General features: G+C 38.9%; 1 protein-coding gene across 1 annotated transcript in view; it reads right to left on the bottom strand.

Annotated features, from left to right (window-relative positions):
- Window positions 1-15,927, bottom strand: part of pde4a (phosphodiesterase 4A, cAMP-specific) — a 174,142-nt gene extending 158,215 nt beyond the window's left edge. Inside the window, exon 1 of the mRNA XM_062049831.1 lies at window positions 14,979-15,927. Within this exon, the coding sequence (XP_061905815.1) occupies window positions 14,979-15,277 (299 nt within the window). The 5' untranslated portion in view covers window positions 15,278-15,927. The remainder of the gene's footprint in view (window positions 1-14,978) is intronic.
- Window positions 15,928-16,597: the final 670 nt, after the last annotated feature.

Raw genomic sequence — 16,597 nt, forward strand, 5'->3', positions numbered from 1 at the left:
GTGAGGCAATGTGCTCTTTTTCATTCCCTCGAACGCAGAACCTTTTTGGGTGGTTTTTTTTGCCTGTCATACCCCATGTGGGAGCAGCCTGTCGTGTGACAGCTTTGAAGCCATGCCCAAACCATCTGCGTGACAGTGCAGCTCCTAACTTTGTCACATGCGTTTACTGTACCCCAGGCCAGGTGAGGAGGCCAAGCAAAGCAATTGAAGTCATGCTGCCTTCCCAACAGCCCTCCTACTAGGAAAAGTGCAATGGAATAGCAGCTGCTTACTTCGATGCTAAACCACACATAAACATGGCACTTTCAATGTTACTCATGGAAATTAATGCATTCAACTAACTGCTTTTGCGAAAGAACTGAAGCTGCCAAAAATACTAATAGTTGACAAAAGCTGTATATCAGAGCTGGGCAAATATTTAGACTCGGGGCCACATTGAGACAGAAAATGTGTCTGGGGGGCCAGAGTGTATGTGTGTATAAATGATATATACACATTTAGATGTACAGTATGTGTGTATAAATGATATATACACATTTACATGTACAGTATGTGTGTATAAATGATATATACACATTTACATGTACAGTATGTGTGTATAAATGATATATACACATTTACATGTACAGTATGTGTGTATAAGTGATATATACACATTTAGATGTACAGTATGTGTGTATAAATGATATATACACATTTACATGTACAGTATGTGTGTATAAATAATATATACACATTTACATGTACAGTATGTGTGTATAAATGATATATACACATTTACATGTACAGTATGTGTGTATAAATGATATATACACATTTAGATGTACAGTATGTGTGTATAAATGATATATACACATTTACATGTAAAAATCTGCTGTACAGTATGTGTGTTTGGCTCCCTTTTCTTCAGGAACACTAATACCAAAAGTCACAATGTCCCATAGAGTTCTACAAAAGTTGTGACAGACCACCCCAAAAAAACAGAATGGAATTTTACAGTTTTTTACTGAATGGGACACTCAAAATGTACATGAAAATAAAGAAAGTGGGATTTACAATAAAACAGTAAATATTAACAACTAGGGATGTCCGATAATGGCTTTTTGCCGATATCCGATATTCCGATATTGTCCAACTCTTTAATTACCGATACCGATATCAACCGATACCGATATCAACCGATATATGCAGTCGTGGAATTAACACATTAGTATGCCTAATTTGGACAACCAGGTATGGTGAAGATAAGGTACTTTTTTTAAAAATAAAATAAAATAAGATAACTAAATTAAAAACATTTTCTTGAATAAAAAAGAAAGTAAAACAATATAAAAACAATTACATAGAAACTAGTAATTAATGAAAATGAGTAAAATGAAGTGTTAAAGGTTAGTACTATTAGTGGAGCAGCAGCACGCACAATCATGTGTGCTTACGGACTGTATCCCTTGCAGACTGTATTGATATATATTGATATATAATGTAGGAAGCAGAATATTGATAACAGAAAGAAATGGGGGAGGGAGTTTTTTTGGATTGGTGCACTAATTGTAAGTGTATCTTGTGTTTTTTATGTTGATTTAATAAAAAAAATAAAAATAAAAATAAAAAAACCGATACAGATAATAAAAAAACTGATACCGATAATTTCCGATATTACATTTTAACGCATTTATCCGATAATATCGGCCTGCCGATATTATCGGACATCCCTAATCACAATGTGTTTTAATGAAGGTCTTGACTCCAACAGAAACGTCAACAAAAAACATGGCGGAAATCATCTTTAATCTTATCCATCCATCCAACCATTTTGGCGGGGGGTGCTGGAGCCTATCCCGGCTGCACACGGGCGGAAGGCGGGGTACAATTTGTGTCAGGTAAATGTTGGGGTGTGCTTCTAGAAATGTGTAAAAATATGATAAAAAGGCGTCGGTTTTTGCCATATTTTGGCGCTAATACCTGCTCACTAATACTGAACGGTCGTTAGGCAGATTATAATGCGTTACGATACACCCCAATTATGGTGCGATACGTTAGGGTTACCTACTGTTACCATTCAATACGATTCACTCACTTTCCGTACGATATGATACGATTCACTTCAATTATGATGCGATACGTTACGATACACTCCTGTTACCATGCGATACGATTCTCTAATATTACGTATTACACCATATGATTCACTTCAATTATGATGTGGTACGTTTCGAATGACTTCTGTTACCATGTGATACCATTCTCTAACATGATGTATTATACCATACCATTCACTCCAAATGATGATGCAACACTTACAATTCACTCCTGTTACCATGCAATAAGATCCACTTCCATTTCGTATGATACGATACAATTACCTCCAATTATGATGAGATACGTTAAGACTCACTCCTGTTGCCATGCCATTTCGTATAGTCGGTGCAATTCAATCTAATTATGATGCGCTACAATACGACTAACTCCTGTTACCATGTGATACGATTCACTTCAATGATAATGTGGTACGTTATGATTCACTCCTGTTAGCATGCAATACGTTGTTTACTCCCATTTTGTATGGTACGATACACCCCAGTTATGGTGCGATACGTTAGGATTACCTACTGTTAGCATTCAATACGATTCACTCACATTCCGTACGATATGATACGATTCACTTCAATTATGATGCGATACGTTACGATGCGATACAATTCTCTAACATATGACATGATTCACTCCAATTATGATGCGGTATGTTTCCATTTACTCCTGTTACCATGTGATACCATTCACTCCAATTATGACGCAACACTTTCAATTTACTCTTACTAAAATGTGATACAATCCACTTCCATTCTGTATGATACGATACAATTAACTCCAATTATGATGATAAGCAGTAGAAAATGGATGGATGGATGATGCGATACGATAAGACTCGATCCTGTTACCATGCCACACGATTTACTCCCATTTCCTTTGGTAGGTGTGATTCAATCCAATTATGATGCAATACGATACGACTAACTCCTGTTACCATGTGACACGATTCACTCCAGTGATAATGTGCCACGTTATGATTCACTCCTGTTACCATGCTATTCGTTATTTACTCCCATTTTGTATTGTACAATACGATTCACTTCCATTATGATGCGATACGTTGTGATACCCTCCTGTGACCAAGACATTGGATTCACTCCAATAATGACGATTCACATCTGTTACTTTGCTATATGATTCACTCCCATTCTGGGGGATAAAACACGATTCACTCCAAAATATGATGTTACAATTCACTCCTATTACAATGCAATACGATTCACTGCAATTATGATGCAATGTGTTTCCTAATGCGTATGATACAATACCATTTACTCTAAATATGATCAAATATGCTCATGTATACATACATACATACATACATACATACATACATACATAATTCGTAATCAAGTAATCTGTTGATTAGTTCCTCCAGAAGGTCTTATCTTTGTCCATGTGATGGCAGATGAAACAAAAATGGAGCTGTTTGGCCACAATAGCCAGCAATATGTTTGGAGGAGAAAAGGTGAGGCCTTTAATCCCAGGAACACCATGCCTACCGTCAAGCATGGTGGTGGTAGTATTATGCTCTGGGCCTGTTTTGCTGCCAATGGAACTGCTGCTTTAAATGGGACAATGAAAAAGGAGGATTAGCTCCAAGTTCTTCAGGACAAGCTAAAATCATCAGCCCGGAGGTTGGGTCTTGTTGGGTGTTCCAACAGGACAATGACCCCAAACACACCTCAAAAGTGGTCAAGGAATGGCTAAATCAGGCTAGAATGAAGGTTTTACAATGGCCTTCCCAAAGTCCTGACTTAAAGTCCTACTGAAAGCCACTACTAGCGACCACGCAGTCTGATAGTTTATATATCAATGATGACATCTTAACATTGCAACACATGCCAATACGGCCGGGTTAACTTATAAAGTGACATTTTAAAATTCCCGCCACACTTCTGGTTGAAAAACTCCTTTGGATATGATTTATGCGCGTGACGTCACAAAATCCACGGAAGTGTTTGGACCCCGTCGGACCCGATACAGAAACCTCTTGTTTTCTTCCACAAAACTCCACAGTATTGTGGACATCTGTGTTGGTGAATCTTTTGCAATTTGTTTAATGAACAATGGAGGCTGCAAAGAAGAACGTTGTAGGTGGGATCGATCTGTGTATTAGCGGCTAAGTACAATACTTACAGCAACACAACAAGGACTACTTACTACGCCTAGCCGATGCTTGCCGCCAAACCCACGGATGAAGTCCTTCGTCGCGCCGTCGATCGCTGGAACGCAGGTGAGCACGGCTGTTGATGGGAAGATGAGGGCTGGCTGGTGTAGGTGGAGCGCTAATGTTTTTATCATAGTTCTGTGAGGTCCGGTTGCTAAGTTGCTAAATTAGCCTTAGCGTCGTTAGCAACAGCATTAAGCATTACCAGGCTGAGAATTTTTAACCGTGTAGTTACATGTACATGGTTTAATAGTATTGTTGATCTTCTGTCTATCCTTCCAGTCAGGGTTTTATTTATTTTGTTTCTATCTGCATTTGAGAACGATGCTAGCACGTTAGCTCAGTAGCTAAGTGTGTCACCGATGTATTGTTGTGGAGATAAAAGTCACTTTAAATGTCCATTTGGCGTTCTGGACTCTCATTTTCAAGATGATATAGTATCCCAGGTGGTTTGAAATACAAATCTGTGATCCACAATAGAAAAAGGAGAGAGTGTGGAATCCAATGAGCCAGCTTGTACCTAAGTTACGGTCAGAGAGAAAAAAGATACGTCCATCACTGCCTCTCAAGTCCTTCACTCTCACGTTCCTCATCTACGAATCTTTCATCCTCGCTCAAATTAATGGGGTAATCGTCGCTTTCTCGGTCCGAATCTCTCTCGCTCCATTGTAAACAACGGGGAATTGTGAGGAGCCTTTCAACCTGTGATGTCACGCTACTTCCGGTACAGGCAAGGCTTTTTTTTATCAGCGAGCAAAAGTTGCAAACTTTATCGTCGATTTTCTCTACTAAATCCTTTCAGCAAAAATATGGCAATATCGCGAAATGATCAAGTATGACACATAGAATGGATCTGCTATTCCCGTTTAAATAAGAAAAAATCATTTCAGTAGGCCTTTAAAGGTGTGGACAATGCTGAAGAAACAAGTCCAACACATTTAGCTGAACTGCAGCAATTTAGTGGTCAAGTGGTCAAGCAGAAGCTTGTGGATGGCTACCAAAAGCGCCTTATTGCAGGTCAACTTGCCAAGGAAGCAAATATTAACATTGCTGTATGTATACTTTTGACCCTCACATTTTCAGTAGACACATAATAAATTCATAAAAGAAGCAAACTTCATGAATGTTTTTTGTGACCAACAAGTATGTGCTCCAATCACTACATCACAAAAAAATAAGAAATGATTGCAAAGTCAAGACAGCCATGACATGATGTTCTTTACAAGTGGATGTACACTTTTGATCTCGACTGTGTGTGTACACACACACACACACACACACACACACACACACACACACACACACACAGACACACACACACACACACACACACACACACACACACACACACACACACACACACACACACACACACACCCACACATTTAAACCCTTGATCTTTTGATGGTGTCAGTTTAATTAGTATACATTTGCATAACATGCGCTATTTTAGTACTTTAAACCTGGGACATTAGCTGATCAAAGGGCCGTTAAATGATTCAAAATGTATTGAAAAAACATCAAGTTTGATTTAAAAAAAAATTAGGACTGATGTTTGAGCATTTGGAGTAAAAAAGTACAAAAAAGAGATTCTTAATAGGGCTGCAGCTATTGATTCTTTTGTTCGATTAATCAAGTAGTCGGATAAGACACACTTTATAGCTTTACGTAATGGAAAAGTTAAAACTAAAAATGTTTATGCTTACCATAAAATGCATTATTTTTTTGTAATAAAAGCACATTATCAACATTGAAATTTCACTTTTAACATGTGTGCATTAATAACAAATAAAGAATGAAAAGAACGGTGTGCTGTTTGCCGCCACACAGATCACAGCACCCACCCACACCCACACCACCGCCCTCAATATTGGAGTGACAATGTCCACGTACTTACTTAGCCCTATATAACAAATGTTTTTACACCCTTCAAAACCTTAAGGACTTTGATGTTTGTCCTTGAAAATCATTCAAATCCAAGGTCCCCATATGGTTAACATTCATTTCAAAAAATTCAATAGAAAAATAGCACAGTTTGCCGCCACTCAGATCACTGCACCCACACACCACCACCCTCTTGTGCGCTATATTCAGTCACCGTGCGGAAACTATGTCTGCATATTGTGACGGCACTCCATCCATTTTGATTAGTTCCACTCATAAAACGATTAATCCAAGCAACAAAATATGAATCTAAATTGATTTGTAATGAAATCAATCAATCTAATCGATTCATTATTGGTTTTGCGCCCTTCAAAAACTTAAGGATGTTTACCGTAATTTCCGGACTATAAGCCGCACCAGCTAAATTTAGGGGAAAATACAGATTGCTCCATATATAAGCCGCACCCGACTATAAGCCGCAGGGTTTTGATGTGTAATTAGCGTAGTATATAGGGGTTCCTGCTACCACGGAGGGGATTGTCGGGACAGAGATGACTGTTTGGGAACGCAAAGCGTCCCATTTATTAACAATAAATCTTTCAATCATTCAATCAAACTTTCACATCTTTGACATGGCGAACAGCATTCGTGCAGAGTACAAATAATACAACGCTGCAAAGTAATACAAAGTGCTCGCCTGTACGTTATCAAAATAACCAGCCTACCGGTATATGAAAAGTCAGTCTTTAATCATTGTGTCATCGTCTTCCTCCTGCGTACTAAAACCACCGAAATCCTCTTCGTCGGTGTCGGAGAAGAACAGGCCGTATATAAGCCGCACCCTTGTATAAGCCGCAGGGACCAGAACGAGGGGGAAAAGTAGCGGCTTATAGTCCGGAAATTACGGTATGTCCTGTTTGTCTTTGACTAGAACTAAGATCCAATGTCTTGAGATGAACTTTAATGAAAATGAATGAATGAATGAATTAAATAAGTTTATTTCGGTCATATGATCAACCATTAACCATTTTGTGTGACAGTATAGTACAAATTATACATATATAACAATCATACACATTTACACACAAAAAGAAAAGAAAAGAAAAAAGCATGACCGAAAAAGGAATAGGCTGAAGCCAAGGCTTATATTTGCCTATCCTATACCTTCACTGAAAATAAGATTACCTGGAACATCAACATTAAAAAGAAAAAAAAAAATCAATGGGATGAAAGTAATCGTTGCTATATTTTATAATTTTCAATTATTTCACCTTTCAATGTTTTCTTAAACCTTAAAGAGCTACATGTCTTCAACTCATCACTGAGCTTGTTCCACCATTTAACTCCTAAAACTGAAATACATTTGTATTTTGTATTTGTTCTTGCTTTACATATTTCGAAAACCAATATCCCCCGTAAATTATAGTTTACTCCTCTTAATTGAAATAACCTAAGAATACAAGCTGGAAGGCTGTTGTTCTTTACTCGAAACATAATTTCCATTGTTTTTAAAAACACAATATCTGAAAATTTTAACACATTAGAACTTATAAATAATGGATTGGTATGTTCATAGTAGCAGGCTTTGTGTATTATTCTAATGACCCGTTTTTGAAGTTTAATTATTGGGTCTACGTTTGTTTTATAAACATTTCCCCAAACTTCAACACAATATGTTAAATATGGAAAAATAAAAGAATAATATAACATATGCAAACATTTCTTATTCAGCATGTGTTTTACTTTATAAAGAATAGCAATGGATTTGGATATTTTTCCCTTTATATATTCAATATGCGGTTTCCAACATAATTTATGATCAATTATTATTCCCAAGAATTTAGTTTCATATACTCTATCAATTTCCACTTGATTTAATTTTAATTTTGCTTCACAGTTTGTCCTTGCACCACTAAACACCATAAACTTAGTTTTCTTATCATTTAATGATAACTTATTAATATCAAACCATTTTTTTAGCTGAATCAACTCAACCTCTATTATCCTCAACACTTCCTTCAAGTCTTCTCCTGAACAATATACATTTGTATCATCTGCAAACATAATAAATTTCAATTTATTAGACACTGAACAAATATCATTTAAATATAGTATAAATAACTTAGGTCCCAATACCGAGCCTTGTGGCACCCCACAAGTTACTCTTCTTGGCTGTGATTTAGTCTTATTAATTTCCACATATTGAGATCTATTGCTTAAATAACTACTTAACCACTGTTGTGAAACACCTCTTATGCCATAGTTTTCCAATTTTTGCAGAAGTAAGGAATGATGGATTGTGTCAAAAGCTTTACATAAGTCAATAAATACTCCAACGGTGTGTTGTTTCTTTTCTATTGCTGTAGCTACGTTTTCTACAAAGTCCATCACTGCTAGGGATGTAGATGATTACTCCTGAAGCCATACTGCTGATCATTCAGTAGCTCATGTTTGTCAATCAACTGATCAAGTCTATTTACAAATAATTTCTCAAGAATTTTTGCAAATTGAGGTAGTAGAGACACAGGTCTATAATTTGAGACCATTTTTATAAATTGGAATAACTTTAGCAATTTTCATTTTGTCAGGAAAAGTTCCAGTTGATAAAGATTTATTACATATATAAGTAAACGGCTTCAGGACACAATCCACCACTTCTTTAACAAGTGACATATCCACGTTGTTACCATCGACAGATTTTTTGTTTTTAAACTTTCTGACCACTTCTAACACATCACTTTCACAAACTCCGCCAAGAAACATTGAATTTTTAATGTCAGATACACGCTTGAACTTTTTCTCATCATTCATATTAAAATTTATATTTTTTGCCAAATTTGGGCCAACATTCACAAAAAACTTATTGAATTCCTCAGCTATTTCTTCTATATTTTCAATAATTGAGTTGTCATCTTTTACCAGATAAGCTGTAAAATCCTTTTTGCTAGATTTTTTAATCATTGTATTTAGCACATTCCAGGTTTCAATGATATTATTTTTATGTTTATGCAGCAATTGTTCATAATAGTTTTTTTGTTGCAGCCTCATGATACATGTCAATCTGTTTTTATACTTTTTATATTTGTCCTCGTTTTCTGTTGTTCGATGCTTAATAAATTCCTTGTAAAGCCTTTTTTTTTTTTTTACAGGCTTTTACTAAACCCCCTGTTATCCATGGTTTCTCCCTCTTTTTAGTATTTTGCTTATATTCTCTCAATGGACAATGATGGTCATAAAGTGTCAGAAATATATCCAGGAATGTATTGTATGCTTCATTAGTGTCCTCCACAAAAACATTTTGCCAATCCTGATTTAAAAGATCAGCCTTGAATGCCTTAACTGCTTCTGGTGATTTTATTCTAACAAAGTTATTTATTTGTCTTTTTGTTTGTAAGTTTGTCTCCTTGTTCATTTGCATCACTGTAAAGACAGGCAAGTGATCACTTACATCAGTCACTAAGAGTCCACTTTTTCTATTCCCATCAAATACATTTATAAAAATATTGTCAATCAGTGTTAAGCTGTCCTTTGTTATTCTGCTAGGTTTTACAATTAGTGGAAAGAAACTCAAGCTGAACATAAGATGAACAAAATCAGTGGTTTTCATGTGATCATTAAATTTCATCAAATCAATGTTGAAGTCACCACAAATCAAGATCACCTTATCATTATGTCTTTCATATAACTCAAACATTTTCTTATTAAATTGATCAAAGCATGATCCTGGAGTTCTATAAATACAACTAATTAATATGTTTTTGGATCTTTCAACACTGATTTCAATAGTTACACATTCCATCAGATTGTCAATAGCAGTTGTCATGTCAGCAATCAGCCTACATTTGAGAGAGGACATCACAAACAATACAACACCTCCTCCCCTTTTGTTCATCCTGTTTTGCCAAAACATTTCATATCCCTCTAATCCATCCAGTAATTCCTTACTATCACTCAACCAAGTTTCTGAAATTGCTATTATTTCAAACCTTTGCTGTATTTGTTTAAGATACTCTTTAATTTTGGAAAAGTTACTGTAAAGACTCCTGCTGTTGAAATGAATCACAGAAAAGCCTTCCATTTTAACATTTGAATTAAACTGTTCATCAGTATAATACTCACAGTCCACTTTAGAGTCCTGATAGAAGTGAATATCTGGGTCAATGTTATTTTCTAACTCATAGCATTTATGATCATGATAGTCAAAAGACTTGAATTTTGTGCAGCTCATTTGTTCTTCCATCATGTTGCTTGTCCACACTGTTTCTCTGCACACTACACACTGTACATTGTCCACACTGTTTCTCTGCACACAGTACACAATAAACAAGGAACATTTCCCCACTAGTTTATCATCATCATCTTTTTCATTGATATTGTTCAAGTTCCTTCAAGTCTCTGACCACTAATACCCTTGCTTGTTCTGGTGGACCATTCAATCTAATCATTACTTTACAGTTCCTTGTCCATGTGTCCTGGATTCGCTTTCCCTTTTTCAATATCCTGGCTTGTCTTGCAATTTCTGCGTTTCTCTTTGTGAGATGCTCATTTACATATACTCCTGTGCCTTTCACATTTTTTCCCAGTTTAAGCATTTCAATTTTATGTTTTCTACTCACAAAACGGATGATGATGTTGGATCTGTTGTTTTGTTCCAGTGGAATGGTGTGGCATGCAGCTATACTAGAACTGCATACAGGAATTCCTTTGTTATTGAAGAATTTGATGACTTGCTGCTCAAGTGTGTGCAGTTCACCTCTTGGTGCACCTTCTCCCTCCTTGTCACCTGCTGTGATCCTTGCATAGGAGCGCTGGCTGGTCTCAAGCCCAGAAATCACCAGGTCATCCATCCTCGAGTACTGCTCTAGATCGTCCACTCTTCTTTCAACTTCTTCAATCTTCTTGTCTTTGTCTTTGATAATTGCCTTCAGCTGCTTAATTTCATCAATTAAGTCCAGAAGGCCCGTTTGCTGTTTTGCTACTTTACTCAGTTCCTCTGACATGAAATTCAGAGACTTTTTCACCTCTTCCATTTCTTCTGCTAACTTCTTAGTCGCCATTGTTTAGTGAGGAAAAGTACTTTTAGAATCCAGTTGATCTTTCAAAATACTTTCTGATTCCAGGCAATCCAGTATTGATGGCGTGTCAATGCATTGGAGCACATGTCATCAAAAAGTCTCCAACAAGTCCAAAATCACAAAAATGATCCGGCAGTTTGATGTTTATCTTCCTTATAAACATGAAGATGTTGCTCTGCTGGATGGATGTGAACTTATTTTCAAGCTTTTTCATGAACTGTTGGAGCTGTGTCACCCAGTGCATCTAGCCGGCAGCCATCTTGAAAATAAAAAAAATGTCTGCATATTTAAAGTTCCAGGCGCTCCATGCAGTCAGAATGTGATCGATTTTTTTTAGTTACACTCAAACGATTTATCGCAGCAACAAAATAGAAATATAAACTTTCTTTTGAATCAATCGATGTAATCAATTATTCATTGCAGCCCTATATCAAAGTCGGTTTTGCAACCTTCAAACACTTAAAGATGTTTATGTCCTGTTTGCCTTTGTTAATAATTCAACTTGAATGTCCCCAGATAGTTAACAGCAATAAAAAATAAATAAATAAAAAATCCCCCGTTTGCCACAACAACCCCCTCATGTGCGCAATATTGGAGGAACCGTGCGGAAACCATGCCTGAAAACTTAAAGTTCCGAGTAGGACTGGGCGATATGTCGATATACTGGATATATCGCGGGTTTGTCTCTGTGCGATATAGAAAATGACTATATGGTGATATTGGAGTATACCTTCTCACGCAGTTGCTTTTAGCTGCGAGCATTACACTACAGGCTCTTCTCGCTCTTTCTTGTCTCTCCTTCTCACACACAGCAAGTGCACCTTCGTACATACGTCACATACTGTCAGGTCATACGTCACATACTGTCACGTCATACGTCACATACTGTCAGGTCATACGTCACATACTGTCACGTCATACGTCACATACTGTCACGTCATACGTCACATACTGTCAGGTCATACGTCACATACTGTCACGACATACGTCACATACTGTCACGTCATACGTCACATACTGTCACGACATACGTCACATACTGTCACGACATACGTCACATACTGTCACGTCATACGTCACATACTGTCACGACATACGTCACATACTGTCACGACATATGTCACATACTGTCACGTCATACGTCACATACTGTCACGACATACGTCACATACTGTCACGACATACGTCACATACTGTCACGACATACGTCACATACTGTCACGACATACGTCACATACTGTCACGACATACGTCACATACTGTCACGACATACGTCACATACTGTCACGACATACGTCACATACTGTCACGTCATACGTCACATATTGTCACGTCATACGTCACATACTGTCACGTCATACGTCACATACTGTCACGACATACGTCACATACTGTCACGACATACGTCACATACTGTCACGTCATACGTCACATACTGTCACGACATACGTCACATACTGTCACGACATACGTCACATACTGTCACGACATACGTCACATACTGTCACGACATACGTCACATACTGTCACGTCATACGTCACATACTGTCACGACATACGTCACATACTGTCACGACATACGTCACATACTGTCAGGTCATACGTCACAACATACGTCACATACTGTCACGTCATACGTCACATACTGTCACGACATACGTCACATACTGTCACGTCATACGTCACATACTGTCACGACATACGTCACATACTGTCACGACATACGTCACATACTGTCACGTCATACGTCACATACTGTCACGACATACGTCACATACTGTCACGACATACGTCACATACTGTCACGACATACGTCACATACTGTCACGTCATACGTCACATACTGTCACGACATACGTCACATACTGTCACGACATACGTCACATACTGTCACGACATACGTCACATACTGTCACGTCATACGTCACATACGTATACGCCCTTGCGGAGCAGAGAGGTAGCAACATGGGTAGCGTTAGCTGTGGTGTGAGTGGTAATACGAGAGAAAGAAGGTGCCAATCTGGTAACAAATGAAAGAAGAATTAATTCCCAAGGAAAACAGCAGGGGGTTCATCGTCTGGCGGTGGTTTGGCTTCAAGTGGGAAGATGTCAAACAGACAACCGTAATTTGTCAAGTGTGGGGCAAATAGTAGCATTACTGCTAATATGTAGCATCATTTGAAAAGTCACCCGCTAGAGAATGAAGAGTGCTTGAAACTCCGCATGTCAACATCTCTGTTCGGTGCCACACCAACAAAATGCCCAAGCAACCATTTCCACATCAACACCGTGTGAAACAAATAGTCAACAACAGAAGGAGATAACGTCCGCAGGAACCTACCACATAGTGAAGGACATACACTATTTGATGTCCTATTATGCAGCTCATTTTTATTTGACACTTATTGAAATATCTTGTGTGACATCATGCACAAAAGTGCACTTTATTTGTTTTAAACTATTGTAGTGGCCTTCTGTACAAAAAGTGCACTTTAATTTAGTGTTGTTTTGATGTGTCATCTTAGTGACATCATGCACAAAAGTGCACTTTATTTGTTTTAAAATGTCTCTGACAATCTTGCACTTTCTGTTTTGAAATGACATGAATGTTTGTGCCACTGCTTAATAACTGTTTCATAAATACACTTTTAGTTGTGATTTCCCTCTCTGCATGAAAGTTTAAAAGTAGCATATATTAATGCAGCATGAAGAAGAATGTTGGAATGTAGACACATAGAATCATCATACTGCTGGGATTATATGCATCAAGTGTTCATTCAAGGCTAAGGAAAAATATCCACATATGAATGAATGAATGAAATATGAAATCTGTATATCATTCATTCACAACTCCTCCAACACCAATATTGTTGTTTTTGCACTTTTGGCTTCTTATTAAACAACTTTTTTAAATACATTCAATCTTGCACGTGGAAAGTTTAAGTGTGGCCTTTAGTTGATATAACACTCCCGTCATTCTACGGCGGGGGTGCATTATCCGCCACAACACCTGGACGCTACAATATACACCCCCGCTACCTCCAATCCCCCCACCCCCACCCCCACACACACACCTTGTAGCGTCCCGGAAGAGTTAGTGCTGCAAAGGGTTCTGGGTATTTGTTCTGTTGTGTTTATGTTGTGTTACTGTGCGGAGGTTCTCCCGAAATGTGTTTGTCATTCTGGTTTGGTGTGGATTCACAGTGTGGTGTATATTTGTAACAGTGTTAAAGTCGTTTATACTGGCACTCTCAGTGTGACCTGTATGGCTGTTGATCAAGTATGCGTTGCAATCACGTGTGTGTGCATACAGGAGCCGCACGTATTATGTAACTGGGCCAGCACTCGTTGGACTGGATGAAAAGAGGACGTTACAATTCTCAGGAGCGTCACTGAAATGTGTGAGTCTCCCGGGAGGTTTGGCAAGTATGACAATTAGCGGAGTTACCGCGGCAACATCGCTGTATATAATCGGTGGGCCAGCTCTAGTGTTCATTTAATATCGCCTTGCGGGCCAAGTGGAATTACACGGCGGGCCAAATTTGTCCCGCGGGCCAGAGTTTGACCCCCATGAGCTAGACTCATCAAATGATGAATTAATTTAAATGGAAGCTTGTTTGTAATCGATGCATCTTTGCAGCCCTACAAATGAAAATGTTTGTGCAGCAACTCCTGATCCGTCAATGCCAGCTGCATGAACATCTCCGCCGCCTGCTATATGTACGCGGACACGACCCTCGCCCCGCCCGCGTCCTCACCGTCTATTGGCGGCACACTTCCCGAGGGACGTGTGCGTGGTCCCGTGGAAGGAGGACGGCCACGACATCCGCGACTTCTTCAGGCCGGGCCGGTCGCTGCTGTCCACGGCGTCCGAGCGCTGCATGTGCCGCTGCTGCTGCTGGCGGCGCTCGGTGTCGGAGTAGCCGCGGTGCTTGATCTTGATGGGGGTCCGGGGCTGCCTCCACAGGTGCTGCGGGGGCTTGAGGGTGGCCTGACCCTCGCGGGGCACCGGCAGGGACAGGGAGAGACTCTTCTTGGAGCTTGGAGGTGCCTCCATCTTACAATGACTGCCTTCAATATGCCTCGTATTGCCGTCAAACTAAGTCCACAACACAGTCACAGTCACATCTTTAACTAAGTCCACAACACAGTGGTCCATCTTTAACTAAGTTAACGTCCATCTTTAACTAAGTTAACGTCCATCTTTAACTAAGTTAACGTCCATCTTTAACTAAGTTAACGTCCATCTTTAACTAAGTCCACAACACAGTCAGTCCATCTTTCATCCAGCAGTCCAGTCTTCTTCTTCTCCTCAACTTTGACGCCTCGTCTTGTGTCATGGCGTCGCTCGAAGGAGAATGATTGCTTGTTTATTGTCGACAGGCGCCGTTATTGCAGGTTCCTCCATGAAGACACTTAATTGTCAGGAGACAAGATGATCCTCCATGAAGACACTTAATTGTCAGGAGACAAGATGATCCTCCATGAAGACACTTAATTGTCAGGAGACAAGATGATGTCCTGCACCAAGCATGCAGGCGTCATCCAGTCCACACAAACATCCCCGCGTCACTTCATGCTGGCCATCATCCACATAAGTGCCTCTCTTCGCAGGGCGGGAACATCTTCACAGCAAAATGGAGCTTCTTCTTCTACTTCTTCTACTTCTTTCAGTGTGGCTCCATCATGTCCTCCTCCTCCTCCTCACTGATCACTGCTGCTGTTGCCTTCTACTCAACTAACTCTCTCTCCCTCTCTCTCTCTCTCTCTCTCTCCCTCTCTCTCCCTCTCTCTCTCCCCCCCTCTCTCTCCCTCCTCTCTCTCTCCCTCTCTCTCTCCCTCTCCCCCCCCCCCTCTCTCTCTCTCTCTCTGCTGGTTGGTTGCTTCCTTCTTCTCCTCCATGATTTGTCAGCAGCTTAGCCATTGTTTTCTTTTTTCCTCCATCTTGTCATCCCACATGTTTCCTCCGATATAAAACATTCCACTTTCCTTCAGACGTGTGCTACTTTTTTTTTTTTTTTTTAACTTAAAATCCAAATTCTCCGGGACATTTTTCCCATTTTTTTAAATGAATAGACTTAAGTCTTCAAACATTTCCACCATCAACACATTACAGTTTAGGCTTCTACTGATACCAATATCATACTCTACTGATACCAATATCATACTCTACTGATACCAATATCATACTCTACTGATACCAATATCATACTACTACTGATACCAATATCATACTCTACTGATACCAATATCATACTCTACTGATACCAATATCATACTCTACTGATACCAATATCATACTCTACTGATACCAATATCATACTACTACTGATACCAATATCATACTCTACTGATACCAATATCATACTCTACTGAT

Source organism: Entelurus aequoreus, linkage group LG06 (genome assembly GCF_033978785.1).
Source record: "Entelurus aequoreus isolate RoL-2023_Sb linkage group LG06, RoL_Eaeq_v1.1, whole genome shotgun sequence".
Classification (NCBI taxonomy): Eukaryota; Metazoa; Chordata; class Actinopteri; order Syngnathiformes; family Syngnathidae; genus Entelurus; species Entelurus aequoreus.